The sequence below is a fragment of the Littorina saxatilis genome, linkage group LG1 (genome assembly GCF_037325665.1).
Source record: "Littorina saxatilis isolate snail1 linkage group LG1, US_GU_Lsax_2.0, whole genome shotgun sequence".
In the NCBI taxonomy this organism is placed as follows: Eukaryota; Metazoa; Mollusca; class Gastropoda; order Littorinimorpha; family Littorinidae; genus Littorina; species Littorina saxatilis.
The window spans coordinates 43,578,814-43,600,175 of NC_090245.1; the positions used below are offsets into that span (position 1 = coordinate 43,578,814).

The following is a 21,362-nucleotide window of genomic DNA, read 5'->3' on the forward strand; positions in this document are numbered from 1 at the left end:
GTGGTGGTGGTGGTGGAGATTTTATCTCTTCGTTTTAGATCAGTGGTGCGTTGGGACTGTACAATACATCTCTCTCTCTCTCTCTCTCTCTCTCTCTCTCTCTCTCTCTCTCTCTCTCTCTCTCTCTCTCTCTCTCTCTCTCACTCATTCGGTCTAACCTTCTCTTTTTTCCCCCGCATTTTCCCACAGCCGTGCGTACGAAATCGTGGAGATGATTGAGCTGAACCGCATGCTGGGCGCGGACCAGTTCACCTTCTACGTGCACTCCATGGGCGACAACGTGGCCAAGGTTCTGCGCTGGTACCAGAGGCAGGGGCTGGTGCAGCTCGTCTCATGGAACCTGCCAGTTCGTGTAGACCACTGGCCTCCTGACAGGGCCAAGGTAGGAACTTGTATCTGTTGTGACTGGTGGTGGTTTGAGGGGGGGGGGGGGGGGGGGTAGGGAAGGTTGTTGTTGGTGTTGGGGGATTGTGGTGTTTTTGACTCACATGCGAAGCAAAAGTGAGTCTATGTACTCACCCGAGTCGTCCGTCCGTCCGTCCGGACGTCCGTCCGTCCGGACGTCCGTCCGGACGTCCGTCCGTCCGTCCGTCCGTCCGGAAAACTTTAACGTTGGATATTTCTTGGACACTATTCAGTCTATCAGTACCAAATTTGGCAAGATGGTGTATGATGACAAGGCCCCAAAAAACATACATAGCATCTTGACCTTGCTTCAAGGTCAAGGTCGCAGGGGCCATAAATGTTGCCTAAAAAACAGCTATTTTTCACATTTTTCCCATTTTCTCTGAAGTTTTTGAGATTCAATACCTCACCTATATATGATATATAGGGCAAAGTAAGCCCCATCTTTTGATACCAGTTTGGTTTACCTTGCTTCAAGGTCAAGGTCACAGGAGCTCTTCAAAGTTGGATTGTATACATATTTTGAAGTGACCTTGACCCTGAACTATGGAAGATAACTGTTTCAAACTTAAAAATTATGTGGGGCACATGTTATGCTTTCATCATGAGACACATTTGGTCACATATGATCAAGGTCAAGGTCACTTTGACCCTTATGAAATGTGACCAAAATAAGGTAGTAAACCACTAAAAGTGACCATATCTCATGGTAGAAAGAGCCAATAAGCACCATTGTACTTCCTATGTCTTGAATTAACAGCTTTGTGTTGCATGACCTTGGATGACCTTGACCTTGGGTCAAGGTCACATGTATTTTGGTAGGAAAAGGTCATGTAAAGGTCAAGGTCAAGCATGTGAGTCGTATGGGCTTTGCCCTTCTTGTTTGGGGGGTTGTGGTGGTGGTTGTGGGGAGCGGAGGTTGCTGTTGGTGGTGGGGGGATTGTGGTGTTTTTTTGGTGTTTTTTTTTTGGGGGGGGGGGGGGAGTGACTCCATAACTGGCTATTGCCCCCCTTCCCTCCAAGGTGGAATGGGGCCGGTGGTAGGGGAGAGCTGGACATATCTGAGATGGTGACCCAGATCGGCGTTCACACGAGAAGGGCTATGCCTTTAGCTTTAAAAAAAATAGAGAATGACTGTGCATGGGACATTGTCTCTTTCAGCGTGTCTGTCTCCCTCTTTCTCTCTTTCTCTCTGTCTCTGCATGCCTTTACGCACCTGCCATCCCCCCCCCCCCCCCCCACAATGCCCCACACACTATTTGTTTACAAAGTAGAATGGAATGTCATTGAATCACCTTGGTTCGGTATCTTTTACCGCTGTTGAATTTTCTTAATCTATTTGTTGTTGTTGTTGTTGTTTTTGTTGTATTTTTGCGGTGTTTGGAACACCTGCTCATTTTACTGTGCTGCATTCTGACTCAACTCAACATTCTTGATATGATTTTGATGTAGAGATGTTTTACAGGCATGAGAATCTTCCTCCTTTTGGGGGGGAAATTCCTCCTTTGAGTGTTCATTTCTGATATAGAAAATCAGCACAGTAGATTGATTTGATTTTACACTCCTCAGGTGAAAACCGTGTCCTCTTCTTCTCTTACATCAGGATTAAGAAAGACTTTGTGTTATACATGATTTGGCAAACCTTTTTTCTCTTCGTTTTTGACGATTTTTGACTCACATGCGAAGCAAAAGTGAGTCTATGTACTCACCCGAGTCGTCCGTCCGTCCGTCCGTCCGGACGTCCGGACGTCCGTCCGTCCGGAAAACTTTAACGTTGGATATTTCTTGGACACTATTCAGTCTATCAGTACCAAATTTGGCAAGATGGTGTATGATGACAATGCCTCAAGAAACATACATAGCATCTTGACCTTGCTTCAAGGTCAAGGTCGCAGGGGCCATAAATGTTGTCTAAAAAACAGCTATTTTTCACATTTTCCCCATTTTCTCTGATGTTTTTGAGATTGAATACCTCACCTATATATGATATATAGGGCAAAGTAAGCCCCATCTTTTGATACCAGTTTGGTTTACCTTGCTTCAAGGTCAAGGTCACAGGAGCTCTTCAAAGTTGGATTGTATACATATTTTGAAGTGACCTTGACCCTGAACTATGGAAGATAACTGTTTCAAACTTAAAAATTATGTGGGGCACATGTTATGCTTTCATCATGAGACACATTTGGTCACATATGATCAAGGTCAAGGTCACTTTGACCCTTATGAAATGTGACCAAAATAAGGTAGTGAACCACTAAAAGTGACCATATCTCATGGTAGAAAGAGCCAATAAGCACCATTGTACTTCCTATGTCTTGAATTAACAGCTTTGTGTTGCATGACCTTGGATGACCTTGACCTTGGGTCAAGGTCACATGTATTTTGGTAGGAAAAATGTGTAAAGCAGTTCTTAGTGTATGATGTCATTGCTAGGTTTAGTTATTTGACCTTGATCCTGAAGGTCAAGGTCATGTAAAGGTCAAGGTCAAGCATGTGAGTCGTATGGGCTTTGCCCTTCTTGTCTATTCTCGTGTCTGAGGCCTTTGCATTATTCATGAGTACAGTCTTACCTCTGCGTGAGACGGCACCATGATAGTGATACCGGCACGGTGGCCTAGTGGTAAGGCGTCCGCCCCGTGATCGGGAGGTCATACCTAAGACTTTAAAATTGGCAATCTAGTGGCTGTTCCGCCTGGCGTCTGGCATTATGGGGTCAGTGCTAGGATTGGTTGGTCCGGTGTCAGAATAATGTGACTGGGTGAGACATGAAGCCTGTGCTGCGACTTCTGTCTTGTGTGTGGCGCACGTTAAATGTCAAAGCAGCACCGCCCTGATATGGCCCTTCGTGGTCGGCTGGGCGTTAAGCAAACAAACAAACAAACCATGATAGTGACTATTAATTTTAGTGTCTTAGCTTTTTTTGTTTGTTATGGAAATGAAGGCACTTTATTTCCGTCCATTCTCATACCAGCAAAGCATATTTCCATAAGCTGTCTAAACCTGGCTAAGCACAGGCCGAAGGAAAGTAGACAGGATAATGTTACTGTAACGTCAGTTTTTTTTTCTCTCCAAGGAATTGCAAATAACAATGCCGGTGTAACGCGTTTAGCTTTCCCCCGTCATTCTGTTTTCTGATTCGATATATACTCGAGACTGAAATATTGTTTCCTCGGTGAAAATAAAGAAGTACGCTTATTGAACTCATTGTCTCCCAGGTACGGATATATCCGTGCCCACTCATATGGCTCTATCTGACCATGTACGGATATATCCGCTCAGACTGTTAGCTTCAGTCGCTTCCTGTAACGTCCATCTTATTCTAACGCCTGCATTCCAGCGTGTAGATACACGGTTACTGCACAGTTACTACAATTCTGAGTGACCTGCTGCAGCACAGCTGGTCTCGGCTAAAAAAAAAACTTGGTCAACATAGCTCAAGGAATGAAAGCATGTCAGTTTCTTGCAAGTGAAGGAAATTGGTGGTGAGGCACTGGCAGGTGTACTCATAAGTAGACCTGGTAGATTGGAAAAAATCTCAACCCTTAACCCATTAGCCCCAGCCGGGGTTCGAACCTCGAGTCTTCTAAATGGAAGGCCGACATCTTGATCACAAGGCAGTCTTGTACAATGTCTAGCGTTTTGTATTGTACAGCATTTCAAGTATTCCACAGCCTCCAGAGGTTCACTACTTGATCAACCTGGCCTCTTACAACGATTGCATTGTATTGCATTGTATTGCATTGTTGCATTGTATTGTTGCATTGCATTGTTGCATTGCATTGCATTGCACTGCGTTGCGTTGCATTGCATTGTGCTTGTATGAATGCACAAAGGGGGATGAGTCACCGGCAGGTCTTTGCATGTACATGTTTAATGGTAGTTTCAGCCCATAAACGCAGAGGAAGAAGTATTGCATTACATTGCATTGCCATGTATTGTATTGTGTTGTATTGTATTCCATAGCCCACAGAGGTGCACTACTTTGCCCAGCTGGCCTCGCACAACGACTGTCTGAACCGTCACCGTGGGCGGAGTCGCTACCTGGTCTATCAGGACCTGGACGAGTTCATTATCCCCAAGCGACATCTCACCTGGGACGCCATGCTCAGGAGTCTGAACACGAACACCAGTGCCTTCTTGTTCAAGTGAGATTTGTGTGTGTGTGTGTGTGTGTGTGGTGGGGGGGGAGAAGGGAGGGTTGCTGGTTGTTGCTGGAGGGGAGGGTTTTTTGTGTGTGGTGGGGGGGGGGGGGAGAAGGGAGGGTTGCTGGTTGTTGCTGGAGGGGAGGGTTTTTTGTGTGTGGTGGGGGGGGGGGAGAAGGGAGGGTTGCTGGTTGTTGCTGGAGGGGAGGGTTTTTTGTGTGTGGTGGGGGGGGGGAGAAGGGAGGGTTGCTGGTTGTTGCTGGAGGGGAGGGTTTTTTGTGTGTGGTGGGGGGGGGGGGGAGAAGGGAGGGTTGCTGGTTGTTGCTGGAGGGGAGGGTTTTTTGTGTGTGGTGGGGGGGGGGGAGAAGGGAGGGTTGCTGGTTGTTGCTGGAGGGGAGGGTTTTTTGTGTGTGGTGGGGGGGGGGGGGGAGAAGGGAGGGTTGCTGGTTGTTGCTGGAGGGGAGGGTTTTTTGTGTGTGGTGGGGGGGGGGAGAAGGGAGGGTTGCTGGTTGTTGCTGGAGGGGAGGGTTTTTTGTGTGTGGTGGGGGGGGGGGGAGAAGGGAGGGTTGCTGGTTGTTGCTGGAGGGGAGGGTTTTTTGTGTGTGGTGGGGGGGGGAGAAGGGAGGGTTGCTGGTTGTTGCTGGAGGGGAGGGTTTTTTGTGTGTGGTGGGGGGGGGGGGGAGAAGGGAGGGTTGCTGGTTGTTGCTGGAGGGGAGGGTTTTTTGTGTGTGGTGGGGGGGGGGGGGAGAAGGAGGGTTGCTGGTTGTTGCTGGAGGGGAGGGTTTTTTGTGTGTGGTGGGGGGGGGGGGAGAAGGGAGGGTTGCTGGTTGTTGCTGGAGGGGAGGGTTTTTTGTGTGTGGTGGGGGGGGGGGAGAAGGGAGGGTTGCTGGTTGTTGCTGGAGGGGAGGGTTTTTTGTGTGTGGTGGGGGGGGGGGGAGAAGGGAGGGTTGCTGGTTGTTGCTGGAGGGGAGGGTTTTTTGTGTGTGGTGGGGGGGGGGAGAAGGGAGGGTTGCTGGTTGTTGCTGGAGGGGAGGGTTTTTTGTGTGTGGTGGGGGGGGGAGAAGGGAGGGTTGCTGGTTGTTGCTGGAGGGGAGGGTTTTTTGTGTGTGGTGGGGGGGGGGGGGGGAGAAGGGAGGGTTGCTGGTTGTTGCTGGAGGGGAGGGTTTTTTGACTCACATGCGAAGCAAAAGTGAGTCTATGTACTCACCCGAGTCGTCCGTCCGTCCGTCCGTCCGTCCGGACGTCCGTCCGGACGTCCGTCCGTCCGTCCGTCCGGAAAACTTTAACGTTGGATATTTCTTGGACACTATTCAGTCTATCAGTACCAAATTTGGCAAGATGGTGTATGATGACAAGGCCCCAAAAAACATACATAGCATCTTGACCTTGCTTCAAGGTCAAGGTCGCAGGGGCCATAAATGTTGTCTAAAAAACAGCTATTTTTCACATTTTTCCCATTTTCTCTGAAGTTTTTGAGATTGAATACCTCACCTATATATGATATATAGGGCAAAGTAAGCCCCATCTTTTGATACCAGTTTGGTTTACCTTGCTTCAAGGTCAAGGTCACAGGAGCTCTTCAAAGTTGGATTGTATACATATTTTGAAGTGACCTTGACCCTGAACTATGGAAGATAACTGTTTCAAACTTAAACATTATGTGGGGCACATGTTATGCTTTCATCATGAGACACATTTGGTCACATATGATCAAGGTCAAGGTCACTTTGACCCTTATGAAATGTGACCAAAATAAGGTAGTGAACCGCTAAAAGTGACCATATCTCATGGTAGAAAGAGCCAATAAGCACCATTGTACTTCCTATGTCTTGAATTAACAGCTTTGTGTTGCATGACCTTGGATGACCTTGACCTTGGGTCAAGGTCATGTATTTTGGTAGGAAAAATGTGTAAAGCAGTTCTTAGTGTATGATGTCATTGCTAGGTTTAGTTATTTGACCTTGACCCTGAAGGTCAAGGTCATGTAAAGGTCAAGGTCAAGCATGTGAGTCGTATGGGCTTTGCCCTTCTTGTTGTGTGTGGTGGGGGGGGGGGGAGAAGGGAGGGTTGCTGGTTGTTGCTGGAGGGGAGGGTTTTTTGTGTGTGGTGGGGGGGGGGGGGGGAGAAGGGAGGGTTGCTGGTTGTTGCTGGAGGGGAGGGTTTTTTGTGTGTGGTGGGGGGGGGGGAGAAGGGAGGGTTGCTGGTTGTTGCTGGAGGGGAGGGTTTTTTGTGTGTGGTGGGGGGGGGGAGAAGGGAGGGTTGCTGGTTGTGGCTGGAGGGGAGGGTTTTTTGTGTGTGGTGGGGGGGGGGGGAGAAGGGAGGGTTGCTGGTTGTTGCTGGAGGGGAGGGTTTTTTGTGTGTGGTGGGGGGGGGGGAGAAGGGAGGGTTGCTGGTTGTTGCTGGAGGGGAGGGTTTTTTGTGTGTGTGGTGGGGGGGGGGGAGGAGAAGGGAGGGTTGCTGGTTGTTGCTGGAGGGGAGGGTTTTTTGTGTGTGTGTGTATGTGTGTGTGTGTGTGTGTGTGTTTGTACGCGCGCGCGTGTGTGTGTGTGTGTGTGTGTGTGTGTGTGACAGACAGACAGACAAACAGACGGGCAGAGGCGGAGACAGACAGACATACATAGGGAACCACACCTGATTTGCTTATCTGGGTATTGGTATTGCTGAGCCTCCACATGTTAGCGTGAATGGTGATTGTCAAGACATGGCCAAAACTCCCTGTAAATCAAATTGTGAACAATCAAAAATACTCATTTGACCTTGTTTTCAGGTGCGTCTTTTTCCGCAAAGACTGGCCTCACAACGAAGAGAACTTCACAGGCAGAGCCATAGCTGACAAACTCCAGTCCATCGTGCTGTCTGTAGACAAGCGGGAGCCGAAATATTTTCCCCACGGCCAGCGGGCCAAGTACATCATCGACCCGCTAGGCATCCAGACGGTGGGCATCCACAACATCTGGAAGTACCGCGGCCCCGCGAAGAGCTTGACCAACGTGTTCGAGCTGGACGCCCTGCTGCATCACTACAGGGGCTGGGAGAACCCTGCCGACAAGCACAGGGCGGTCAGGGACACGGACATGTACAGGTTCAAGGACGAGCTGCTCCGCAGGCTGCAGGACAGATGGAGCATGCTGCCTGATGTGCCCCTGGACATCCCTATTGCAACTTATGGACAAGTGTAGGTGATTCCTTTGTCTGCTGGTGGGAAAATTCAGATGATTCCTTTTTTTGCTTATGGAGACGTGCACACGATTCCTTTGTCTGATCATGAAGAATTAAAGGGTTTATTCCTTTGTCTGCTGATGTGCCCTTGGACATCCCTATCGCAACTTATGGACAAGTGAAGGTGCTTCCTTTGTCTGTTGGTGGGCAAATACAGAAGATTCCTTTTTCTGCCTACGGAGAAGTGCATAGGATTCCTTTGTCTGATCATGAAGAAATAAAGGGGATTCCTTTGTCTGCTGACGTGTCTCTAGACACCCCTTTCGCACATTATGGACACGTGTATATGCTACCTTTGTCTGCTGGTGAGCAAATACAGATGATTCCTTTTTCTATTTATGGAGAAGTGCATAGGATTCTTTGTCTGATCATGAAGAATTAAAGGGGATTCCTTGGTCTGCTGACGTCCCTCTGGACATCCCTATCTCAAATTATGAAAAGGTGTAGGGACACCCTGGGTCTGCTCGTAGACAAATACAGAGGAATCCTGTGTCTGCGTATGGAAAAGTGAGCCTCCTAATGATGGGGCGGTTTGACACGCTTTGTCAGTGAAAGACAATTCTGAGAGAACCGTGTTTGGAGACATGTTCATATAACCATTCCAGCCATAGTCTGCATAGAATGTCCACAGAAACTGGAAAAGATGTTTGAAATATGTAGCCTCCTGTGCCTTCGGACATTCCTTTGCCTGTTTGCAATGATGGTGGACAAGATGTGAACGCGGTATAATGTAGAGTGTGTGTGTGTGTGTGTGTGTGTGTGTGTGTGTGTGTGTGTGTGTGTGTGTGTGTGTGTGTGTGTGTGTGTGTGTGTGTAAGTGAGTGTGTGTGTGTGTAAGTGAGTGTGTGTATGCAGTTTTGTTAGCACTCTGTTTGGTTGTTGTGTTTGAATGTATTATGTATTGCATGAACTCAAACCAAGATATATTCCTGCGTAATGCACGTGGTTGAAATAAAATCTTATGTCTTATGGCTTATGATCATTACGCATGCATGTAGTCCAACTCCACATTTTCATGGACAAGGGGAAGTGCCAAAGACAAGAAGACTTGAGAGCTTGGTGTGCTTGCAGTATAAGATGCTTTTCAATTCCTACCCAGTAGTTAGGACTTGAGAGTGTGGTGTGCTTAAAATGCTTTTTATTTCCAGCTGAACTTGTCTATGTTGTTAGGCATACAGTTTAACGATACAGTGGAACACCCCTATTATGATAAGTAAAAAAACATGTTTGAACACAAACTACTGACAGCAAGTGGAAATATATAGTTTTAATTAGCTGGTTCGTCAAAAAGCCTGAGGATAAAAGGAATTGGTCAAACAGATTATCATATCGCTTATATATATATCATCACTGTTTGTAAAGGCTGAAGTAACAAGTGAGATAATAACACTGTGGTTGCATCAGCCCCTGTTATTCCTTGTGCTGAACTATTTACTGCAAAAAGGTGATTGCAGTATGTTTTGGCATGTCACCTATGATTTTGGTTGTTGTAAGAAAAAAACAAAACTGTATTTTTGTTAATTATAAGGTTTTAAAGTGTTTTTGCCTAGTAAGGAAGCAAATGAGGAGAGCTGGGTCTCTCTAGTTGCTGACGATGATATTTGTTGGGGTTTTCTCGATATTTCTTATCAGTTTAATTATTGCGGAATTGTGTTATTGAATTGTGTAGTGTGAGTGTGTGTGTGTGTGTGTGTGTGTGTGTGTGTGTGTGTGTGTGTGTGTGTGTGCGCGCGCATGTGGGATGGTACGTGTGTATGCCTGTCTGTCAGTGTGTGTTGGAATGTGTCTGCGTTTGTACGGTGCTGCTGAAGAACGTGCTTTACAGATGCATATGCTTTTTTGTTGATTTAAGCTGAGCTTGATTGACCATAATGTTCTTTACTTCTGGAGTGATACTGAGAGTGGGAGGGGGAGACTGAACTTTCTGGTTACTAACACAGTTTGAGTGCCTTGTCTCATGAGACAATTTACCCCTCCAACCTCCACCTTCCGCACCTTATCTTTTCTGCTTCGAGTCCCATTCCAGCAATCCAGCATTCACACAGCGTTATCCTTCAGCATTACTGTCATGGTTTCTGTGTTCAACTATATTCAGTTCTCGCTAGTATATGCTTTTGCTATAGAAGTCAAGGAATGATACTAATCGGTCGAGGTTATGGGGGCTTATACACGGAAAGATCCAGCTTAAAGGTACACTAGTCCTTCTTGTGTTAGCGGTCATTCTCACCACCACACGCCGTCTGCTCAGGCTTTTACACAGGATTAAGAACATCCTTCAACTTTAAGGCACACCCCTTCCAGCAAAAACCACAGATCTGCTTAACCTTTTACATGGGATAATAAAAGCATCCTTCAACTTTAAGACACGCCCCTTCCAGCAAAAACCACAGATCTGCTCAACCTTTTACACAGGATTAAGAGCATCCGTCAACTTTAAGACACACCCCTTCCAGCAAAAACTGTTCGTCTCACCGTCTCAGATCTAGCCAGGCTTCTACATGGGATACGAGCACCCCTCCACTTGGTCACATACCAAAATTCAACAGCCTGGGTGCTCTCTGTCCACAGTGTTGTTTTTTTTAAAATGAATTAATTTGTTAAAAGTCATTATATACGGCTAGTTGTTCACTCAACCAGCAGTTCAGATTTGTGTGATTTCAATTTCCAGCACAATGCGGCAAAGGCCAAATCATTATCAATGCCTTACGACTCTCTGTGATACTTGTGGAGTACATCCACACACAAACGCAAAAATAGTATATTTTGCTGTATATTTGATGTTGATAGTTTTTGACTTGTGCATATTATCATCGGCTGCAGGCTAACTCTTGCTGCGTTATGTGTTGCTTGAGAATACTGACGTAGGAAAGTTACTGAATGGCGATAATTTGTAAAGTAAATGCATGTATGTGTGTGTGTGTGTGTGTGTGTGTGTGTGTGTGTGTGTGTGTGTGTGTGTGTGTGTGTGTGTGTGTGTGTGTGTGTGTGTGTGTGTGTGTGTGTGTGTGTGTACTTGTATGAGTGAGTTTATGGACATGATAGAAACCTGTTCTTTCTTTTTGTGAGTGAGATTTAGTCTTCACGATGCACAGCATTATCAGTTCAACACACAGGGGTGTGTGATTATTTTTTAGTTTTTATTCTTGTAACCCAGGTGATGTTCCTATTCTGTGAGCTCTTACCACATTTTTAAAGCCTCATATTTTCTATGGAAACAGATACTTCAATCACTTTTAGATTCAACACTAAAAGTGGAGAAATCTTGAAACAATTTTTAAACTCAGTCTGTTTATATTAAGTGCATTTTACCTGCACCTATTTCACTTAAGTATTATAGTCAAAACATACAGCCCAATAATAGACACGTACTTGGTACTCTCTACATTACATGTATGATTTTACCTTTACATGCAGCAATTGATTACTTGAAACAGGTTGTGACCTTAAGTAATTCTTACATGTGCCATCTCTTAATTGCTTCCTTTTCCACAGTGTTTTGCTTTCTCCTTTCCCGTGTTCTTCTTGCATAATCAGAAGCAACAACTATACATGTATATATAGCTACTCTAGCTTTGCCTCTACTCTGTCTCGTTTTGATGTGTGAATGTTATACATGTATTTGCAATGATTATCACCATTTGCATCATAGAAAGTGAATGTTAAACAACAAACCTTCATTGTGAATGCTCAGAATGTGTTTCTTGGAAGATTCTGTTTGCCTTTTTTCTAAGCTTGCTTGTGTTTTGTGTTTTAGATTCCAAAAGATGTTTTGTTTCATGCCATATTTAAAAGATTAAACAAAACACAGACTTGGCTTGTTGTAAATTATTTGATCTGGAGGGGTCATATTTGATAGTATATGGATGTGTTTATTTTTACAGTGTTTTTCCCTCTTCATTAATATTCAGGAGCTTGTAAAATGCTACAAATTGCACCATGGAAAGCATTCCCGTGAAAATAATTGCACCTTGAAAGTTGCACGTTCAAGCAACCACCTGATATTAACCCTTAGGCTGGTTGTCGCTACTTTATGTATACTGTCACCTGGGTGTCACGACATCGATATGTCGCGCTACTGGCTCAGTCTGTTTGGTCGGTTCCGATTACCTCCCATGGATGCGAAAACCTATATGACCGTTTTTACATTTAGTCAAGTTTTGACTAAATGTTTTAACATAGAGGGGGAATCGAAACGAGGGTCGTGGTGTATGTGTGTGTGTGTGTGCGTGCGTGCGTGCGTGTGTGTAGACGGAGCGATTCAGAACAAACTACTGGACCGATCTTTATGAAATTTTCCATGAGAGTTCCTGGGATTGATATCCCCGAACGTTTTTTTCGTTTTTTTGATAAATGTCTTTGATGACGTCATATCCGGCTTTTCGTGAAAGTTGAGGCGGCACTGTCACGCTCTCATTTTTCAACCAAATTGGTTGAAATTTTCGTCAAGTAGTCTTCGACGAAGCCCGGACTTCGGTATTGCATTTCAGCTTGGTGGCTTAAAAAGTAATTAATGACTTTGGTCATTAAAAATCGGAAAATTGTAAAAAAAATAAAAAATTTATAAAACGATTCAAATTTACGATCATCTTATTCTCCATCATTTTCTGATTCCAAAAACATATAAATATGTTATATTTAGATTAAAAACAAGCTCTGAAAATTAAAAATATAAAAATTATTATCAAAATTAAATTGTCGAAATCAATGTAAAAACACTTTCATCTATGAACAGAAAGGTCTTAAAAAGGAGGTAGTCTTTAATTGGGAGGTCTTGAAAGGGGGTTCCACTGTATTCATGAGCAAAACGATTCGTTTCTTAAAGGTCCTTGTCTACACTTTTATACCGAAATCGCCATTTGACCATTACAATGCAGAGTCTATTATCTACAAATATCAACAATACACCCTCTTTCGATCAGGAAAGACGAAGCCAGTGTAGCCGTTTGATAATTCATTGTAGTATTCCAGCGTAGTACTCATAGTAGGATATCCTTATTTGGAAAATGCCAAGCGCAAAACTCCTCTCATATCCCGTGCATTTCTTTTTTAACAAAAAGCGTGGACAGCGCTCCAGTGTCATACTGTTGCTGCACTTGTTTGGGCGTGGCTATAAGCACAGTGACATGAATTTGATTGGTCAGTATTTTTAGGCAAAGCACATGTTCTCAGCAAACAGAAAACTAAATATTGGAAGCGGGAGTCACGCTACCCAAAAATAAAATCTTTTTTTACATATATTTTTTTTTCTATAACTTTTTTCCACATGGTTCATTCATCATTTGACATAATTTTGTATCGAAATCTAACCATAAGATTATTGAAAAAAAGACAAAAATGTAGACGACCACCTTTAAAGGTTTACCCCCAAAATTGAATCATTTCTAATAAACCTGCAAACTGTGGAAGCTTCAGAACAAATGTCTCAAAGTGTAACGACCAGTTTCTACAGTCAAATCTCAAAGTCAATGCTGTTTGTCTGCATGGACTCTGTTCTGTTACAGACTTAAATGTATAACATGGGTGGGACTGTAAAATGTCATGAATCCTGAAGAATTTTAAGCGGGGCCCCCAGACGCTGAAGGATTTGTGTATAATTTTTAAAAAAATTTTATTATTATTTTTTTTTTCCCTTACACCTGTTCCTTATCCCGGTGTGCTCTCACGCCGCCCCGTCCCTGCACTCACTGCTCCATCCACATCTGAATTTCGTTCTGCTGCCAGACTTGTCGATTTTACAGACGCTCCAGGGAGGGATGTCGGGTCGTTGCGGTAGGCTACCCTCGGAAGATGACACTGCACTTCTGCTGAGTCACTTCGACGGTGTTCAGTAGTGGGTCTGTCCCGAGCTAACGGACGCAGCCCACTACCTACTATGCCCCCTACTAACGACATTGACTGCTAAGTCGCGGAGCCAGACTGAGTGAGGGTCCCCTCCAGAGAGCAGACCGCCACCACGTCCCTCCGTCGACCCCCCAGAACGTCACATGTGCACACGTTGAAGACTGACCGCAGAAGTACTATTCAGGGAAGGATGGAACAGGAACACTGAGACCAAGGTCACCATGAGAGCTCCGGGCATGAAGGGCCACAAGAGCAAGGACAATTTATAATTTTGGATGATTAATGAGATGAGGATGATTATAATGATGATGCTATGGATTTCCAATTTGGTTTGAGACTACGTGACAGGGCAGCACTCTACGCTTACTGTCATAATATATCCTGGTGTCAACCAGGCCCGAGAACTGCCGCACCTGCGGTGTTGGTCAGGTAAACAGAACCTGAGCACCCTCAAAGTCGCATTCGTTAAGTGAATGACACTCGGCTGTGTGATTCCAGCCTTCCCATAGGAACCATAGCACTTCCACTCTGGGTAGGAGCCGACCGTAGCCCGAAAAACCCACATGACCCTGATGGGATTCGAACCGGGATTTGTATAATTAACAACCATAAAAATGTCACCACAGACATTGCGAATCCGAAGTTCCGGCATATACCGGAAGAATCCCACCCATGGTATAAATAGTTTTAACAAACAAGAAATGATGAAATGATTTAATTGTATGGATATTGCTCAGCGGTTAAATTTGCTTGTGGAGTTTGACTTATTCCTGCTAAAGACCAAAATGTGCAGATAGACAAATTATTATGAAGATTCACAAATAAGAAAAATAAAGGACATTTCCATTAGGACCAGGAGTGTGAAAAAAGCTTGGAGAGAAAGAAAAACACATTGCTCAGTGCTTGGCCATTTAGTTGACTAGAAAAAAACAAAACCCTGCATGAAAAGATGTGCTCTGCAGGTCCAGATTGCTAATATCAACACAAACCAACCAATTTATATTGCACATATATTTTGTTTACCTCAAATGCTCTCAGCCCATGTTGATTGAAATTGGTTTAATTTAAATATGTGTAATGTTAAACTTGTGGGGTCCTGATTTGGCCCAAATGGTCCGCTGGACCCAAAAAGCAACAACAATCAATCAATCAATCAAAAGCTCTCAGCCCATTTTATTTTTCAGAGGCACCAAAGAATTGAAGAATGTACAGTAATATTTACCTGTACTAAATATGTGTAAAAATATAAAAACACTATTCGGTAAGAAGCTGGGTAATAAAATCAAAGTTGTTACCAAAATGCAAAATTCATAAAATCTATCGTATATAATTACTAAAAGTATTGTGATATGCACTCATAGTTACTGGACTTTGCAATGTGTATTTGTGTGTTGAATGTGCTTGCGTGTTTGTATACATATATATGTGTGTGTGCTTGTTTATGTGTGTGTGTGTGTACGTGTGCACAAGGATGCGAATATGAGGATGCAGGCATGAGACCGTTCTTTTCGCTTTACTGATCAACCACATTTTTCTTCAAACTCCTTATTTAAATTACAGATGTTTCATTTCCGTTGTGACAAACAGGGCTGATGTGAACAAGATAAAGAAAACAATGTTGTACATGGACTGTTGAATATCACTGTGTATTTTCATACAGTAAATAAACTTGTTGAATTTGGAAGTCTAAATGTATGTGTGTGTGTTTGTGTGTGTAAGACGTGTGTGTTTGTGTGTGTAAGGCATGTGTGTTTGTGTGTGTAAGGCGTGTGTGTTTGTGTGTGTGTACGGCATGTGTGTCTGTGTGTGTGTTTGTGTGTGTAAGGCGTGTGTGTTTGTGTGTGTAAGGCATGTGTGTTTGTGTGTGTAAGGCATGTGTGTTTGTGTGTGTAAGGCATGTGTGTTTGTGTGTGTAAGGCGTGTGTTTGTGTGTGTACGGCGCGTGTGTTTGTGTGTGTAAGGCATGTGTGTTTGTGTGTGTAAGGCATGTGTGTTTGTGTGTGTAAGGTGTCTGTGTTTGTGTGTGTAACTGAGGCATGTGTGTTTGTGTGTGTAAGGCATGTGTGTTTGCATGTGTGTGTGTGTGATATACGTATGTGTGCATCGCTATTTGTTGGCATGTGTGTGTGTGTGTGTGATATGTATGTGTGTGTGTTGGTTTACTATACTCTCTGTGAGGTTGTGTTTGCCCTCAAAAGTGTACCTGCAGGTGTGTGTGTGTGTGTGATATATATATGTGTGTGTGTCGGTTTACTATACTCTCTGTGAGGTTGTGTTTGCCCTCAATAGTGTACCTGCAGGTGTGTGTGTGTGTGATATATATGTGTGTGTGTCGGTTTACTACATGTATACTCTCTGTGAGGTTGTGTTTGCCCTCAATAGTGTACCTGCAGGTGTGTCTCAGAATGGGGTATTTTGAAAGACAATAATATATAGTGATTATGAAAAGAAAACAAAACAACATGCGATGGACTGAATTATGTATCCATTAACATCTGTTTCTCCCCTAAATTGCACAGCACAATTAGATTTACATGCAATTATAAAAATAGAAAAGTAATTTTTAATTAAAACTGGTATTAATAGTAGTAAGATTGTTTTGTGTGGAAAACAACAAAAGACCCAATACATTTGGTAAAACATATCTCTGAGAAAACCCCCACCTATCACCGATTTACACTAATGATTTTCTTAGGTATGGGTACTCCAGGGGGGAGAGAGAGAGAGCCTCTAATGCAAGGGAAGTAACTTACCTTTTGTATTACCAAAACAATGTCATAATTATGTCCCTTCTAAGAACAAGGTTTATGAATGACACACAAATTCATGAACACGATCAAATCCACACATAACGTGCATGACACACACACACACACACAAACTATCCCCCCGCCCCCCCCCCTCACACACACAAACACTATCCCCCACATACACACTATCAGTATCACACAGACCACCATCACCACCATGTATTCTTCCATACAAATGTAGCCTAACAAGCTGGCATGAGGTAACAGTTTAATATTCCTGAGAAAAGTTCTCATATCAGATATGATAAAAATCAGTACAAAACAAACAAAACAAAACAATAAAAAAAATATTACAATAAAAGTAAAAGAGGGAAAAAATAAAAAAAGAAGGTCCATCAGTCGAGTTGTCATCTGTCTTGACATGCTGACTTTCAGGATTTCTTCAGCGCGTATAGACATCAATACACATGCCTGTGCTCACATGCACAAAAATATACAAATGAGCAACCATTGCACACCTGTTTATAGACACACAGAACAAATACAATGTAATGCAAACATCACAAAAATACAATTATCACAGTTAGTACTTATTTTGATTAGGAACCCGCCTCATTTGAACGTGTAAAGTGGTAAACTGTGTACAGTATTAGTGTTTGTTAAAGGCACAGTAAGCCTCCCGTAAACCATCACAGAGCTCCCCGAGCGTCTACATACAGTACAAGCATACTTCCATTTAAACGCTCACCGAACGGGAACATCCTGGCTGCTTTCTGTCGAGCGTGAGAAATTTTCAAAGAATTTATTTTCGTGGACTTGGCCCTTTACAACAATGGCGCCTCGTTTTGGTGCTGGACGGCTGTTATGAATATCCCGGAAATCACGCCCGGACAGTAAGCCTCCCGTAAACCATCACATATACTGTCAGGCTTTTACACACAGTACAAACACCCTTCCATTTGAACGCTCACCAAACGGGAACATCCTAGATGCCCTACGTAAAGAGCGAGCAATTTTTAAAGAATTAATTTTGCAGATTGTCTCGAACACTTTTTGGACCCATCCTGAACCCAGGTCAAAAATGAGTTACTTCCCTTAAACTGGCGATAGCCGTGGATTGATGATTATCAGAATGTTTTTGGACAGTGGTGCGTTTTTGCGCTAGACCTTACTTTTAAAATCTAAATGATAAATTGACAGCTTGTTACACAAACATTCTGAAATCATAAAAGAATTCTTTTTTCATCAAGACAAGATCAGTGCAATTCGAAGTTGTGAAAGTTTGAAAAATGAAAAGCCCGGAAGCAGGGTCATGCAAGGGTCGTAGTAGACGACGGTTTATGCGGCATATCGCCGTTCCTCTCAACAGTCAAAAGCCATCGCTAGAGTTCTTGTGAACCACAGCCGTTTGTTTCGTGCATAAAAACGTGCTTTTTTAGATAAGCTCACATCGAGTCGCATTCAAATGACTAACTGACGACTACATTGTGAAAAAGGGAAACTGGATCACACGGGTTCACGATGGCTCAGGGGTAAGATAAACCACGCAAAAATAAATTCTTTGAAAATTGTTCGCTCTTTACGGAGGGCACCTAGGATGTTCTCAATCGATGAGTGTTTAAATGAAAGGGTGTTTGTACTGTGTGTAAAAGCCTGACCGTATCTGTGATGGTTTACGGGAGGCTTACTGTGCCTTTAAGTATATATATATATGTCGTATCCATTCTGTACAATTTGCGCATTATGTACAATGAGCAGCATATCGTGCTCATTGTATACAATGAGCAACAAGTTTTGCTCATTGTAGACAATGAGCAAAACTGTTGCCCATTGTATACAATGAGCAAGACCATAAAGTTGCACATTGTATACAATGTGCACCGAGTGAGCAAGATTGTATGTTGAATGACGTTCAAGCTACACTGATATATGAATCATAGTGAATGGTAAAGTGTTCAAATAACGATGTTTGTTATGTTTAAGCATTGTTTTAATTCTCATTTCGCTAAAACTAAACAGTGTATTAAGAATTTAATTATTGTAAATTAAAGGGGCAGAAAACAGCTAAAAACGTTCAAGCTACACTGATATATGAATCATAGTGAATGGTAAAGTGTTCAAATAACGATGTTTGTTATGTTTAAGCATTGTTTTAATTCTCATTTCGCTAAAACTAAACAGTGTATTAAGAATTTAATTATTGTAAATTAAAGGGGCAGAAAACAGCTAAAAACAACTTTGTTTTAAAAAATTCTTTGATGCATAGGAACCACTTTAGTGAAACCGCACATCGATAGCGCTGTTAGTTTGGCTGGAAATAACATTTAACTTTGTAGTGGAAGTAGAATGACGTCATATTTTTTATTTTAAAACGGCCGTAACTCGCTTCAAATTTGACCGATATGCATGCGTTCTTTTTTTGCTTTCGGCGTTTTGAACTGGCGTGCATGTGATAAGAAAAAGAATGGAACGAAAAATCCAAAACAATTTTTTTTTCAAAAAAATATTAAAAATCTTTTCTTTTTTTAAAATATATTTTTTGTTACATTTACCTAGAGTAAAGAGTAAAGAGTAAGCAATCTCTTTTTGGCCCGAAAACATGAAACGACAGCAACCTGTTGACTGCCCTTTTAATTAAACAATAAAAACAAATACAACAATTAATGTTGTTTCAACACACGCACACACACATAACATTCGTTCATAATAACGCTCACATTGTCATGTCATGCTAAAAGTAAGAGATAGAAACAACAACGTCAGCTAAAAAGGTAAAGGTAAAGGTATTCCCATAACCATCTGGTCGTAGGGGAGAGAGATGTTAGAGATCTCCACTTTTCTGGGGGCCAGCTTTTTATGAGGGCGGTGCCCATCTCCTCTCCCTCGCTGCCTTTGCCTTCCCCGGCCCTGAATAGGGTCAGGTACCCATTTCCAGCTGGGTGGACTGGAGAGCGCTCGGAAAAATCGGGTATTTGTATTTGTCCCCGAGTGGGGGACGAACCACGACCTCCAGCGTGAGAGGCAAGCGCTCTAACCACTGCGCCACTCCGCTCTCCAACGTCAGCTAATGAGAGCTAATTAAATTCCTAATGCACTGTATAGTTTTAGCGAAATGAGAATTAAAACAATGCTTAAACATAACAAACATCGTTATTTGAACACTTTACTCACATATTCCATTCAACCATTCACTATGATTCATATATCAGTGTAGCTTGAACGCCATTCAACAATCTTGCTCACTCGGTGCACATTGTATACAATGTGCAACTTTATGGTCTTGCTCATTGTATACAATGGGCAACAGTTTTGCTCATTGTATACAATGAGCAAAACTTGTTGCTCATTGTATACAATGTGCAAGATATGCTGCTCATTGTACATAATGCGCAAATTGTACAGAATGGATACGACATATATATCATAATCAAATATGTTCAGAGTTGGTATTAATGTTAAAATATTAAGTTCAGTTTAAGCGACACACACACACACACACACACACACACACTTCAGGATTTCTCATCCCCATCCATCTCTACTCCCTCCTCTCAGTCCAGCCGTTATATGTTCCCATACCCCTCATTCACACCGCAGTTATGATAATTCTGATGCGCACAACACAGTCTCCATTTCTTCTAATCATTTCTTTATCCAGTCATGATGATCATGATGCAATCAGAATTTTTTCCTGCAGTCATGACCAAGTCTCAATTTCATCTTCCAATCCATAGTGATCATGACAAAGTCTCAATTTTCCATAATGACGACGACAAACAATGGAACCCCCGTTTTAAGACCCTCCATTTTAAGACACCCTTCTTTTCAAGACCTGATTTTCTCAGATTTTTGAAGGTCTTAAAAAGGAGGTTCCACTGTAGTCTCAATTCCTTTCTAAAATCATGATAATTCTGATGCTGTCTCAGTTTCTTCTTTCAATCCTGACGATTTTGACGCAGTCTCAATTTCTTTTTCCAACATGCAGAGTTGCTTGAGGAATCCCTCGTTGGGGAAAATTTCTCGCTTTTCACGCACGGCCTGCACTGCCGTCATCAGCGACATGTCCATGTATAACATGAGGTAGGCCAGCACCACAGTGGCCGAACGACTCACCCCTTGTTGACAGTGAACGTACACCACACCTGAATGGACAGTATAGATTACGACAGAATGAACGCTAGTTGCAAGGCAAATATAGAATCACACAAGAAGAAAGGTAGCATTTTTGGAACGCATTCACAAAAACGACAGTATAGATTAAGACAGAATGAATGCTAGTTGCAAGGAAAACATAGATTGATAGAATCAAACAACAAGAAAGGTAGCTTTTTTGGAACCTATACTTCAGGACAAAACAACATATTCACAAGACACAGACATGCATAGTGAAACACACACACACACACACACACACACACACACACACACACACACACACACACACACACACACACACACACACACACACACACACACACACACACACATAGTGAAACACACACATGTACACACATAGTGAAACCAACACACACACACATAGTGAAACACACACACACAAAAACACACATAGCGGAACACACACACACACAGTGCACACACACACACACACAAACAAACACACACACACAACTGAACTGTCTCACCCTTTGCTTGTCGTGCCTGATGAATAAACTCCGCAGCTGGTCGCAGATGGGGGAGAATCTTATAGGTCATGATGTCGACAGCAGGGATGCCATGGAATGTGATGTCAGACTCTTTGTAGAACTCAGAATCTGTGTTGGTCTGGTTCAGCTTAGTTCCACGAGAGGCATTCACTACATGGGTGACACCAAGGGTCTTGAGTTGCTCTGGCTTCACCGCTGCTGAACTGGAAAAAGAAAATAATTATGATAACTGAATTTGTTCTCTTAGGTTAAAGCCAAATTCTGAGATTCTTGACGGTAGAAGAAGTAGACTGAAAAAGGAAAATGAAATGTAACTAGTTTCATTGGCAACTGTCCCAGCT

The 21,362-nt window shown here is 43.0% G+C and overlaps 2 protein-coding genes across 2 annotated transcripts in view; one reads left to right on the top strand and one right to left on the bottom strand.

The window, feature by feature from the left end:
* Positions 1-190: 190 nt before the first annotated feature.
* Positions 191-12,807, top strand: LOC138970675 (uncharacterized). Its single transcript, XM_070343151.1, has 3 exons — positions 191-382; positions 4,369-4,550; positions 7,315-12,807. The coding sequence occupies exons 1-3, from the start codon at positions 212-214 to the stop codon at positions 7,724-7,726; spliced, it is 765 nt and encodes a 254-aa protein (XP_070199252.1). The 5' UTR covers positions 191-211; the 3' UTR covers positions 7,727-12,807.
* Positions 6,434-21,362, bottom strand: part of LOC138970660 (uncharacterized) — a 100,523-nt gene continuing 85,594 nt past the window's right edge. The window contains exon 2 of the mRNA XM_070343130.1: positions 6,434-6,488. The gene's annotated coding sequence lies outside the window, so the exon portion shown is untranslated. The remainder of the gene's footprint in view (positions 6,489-21,362) is intronic.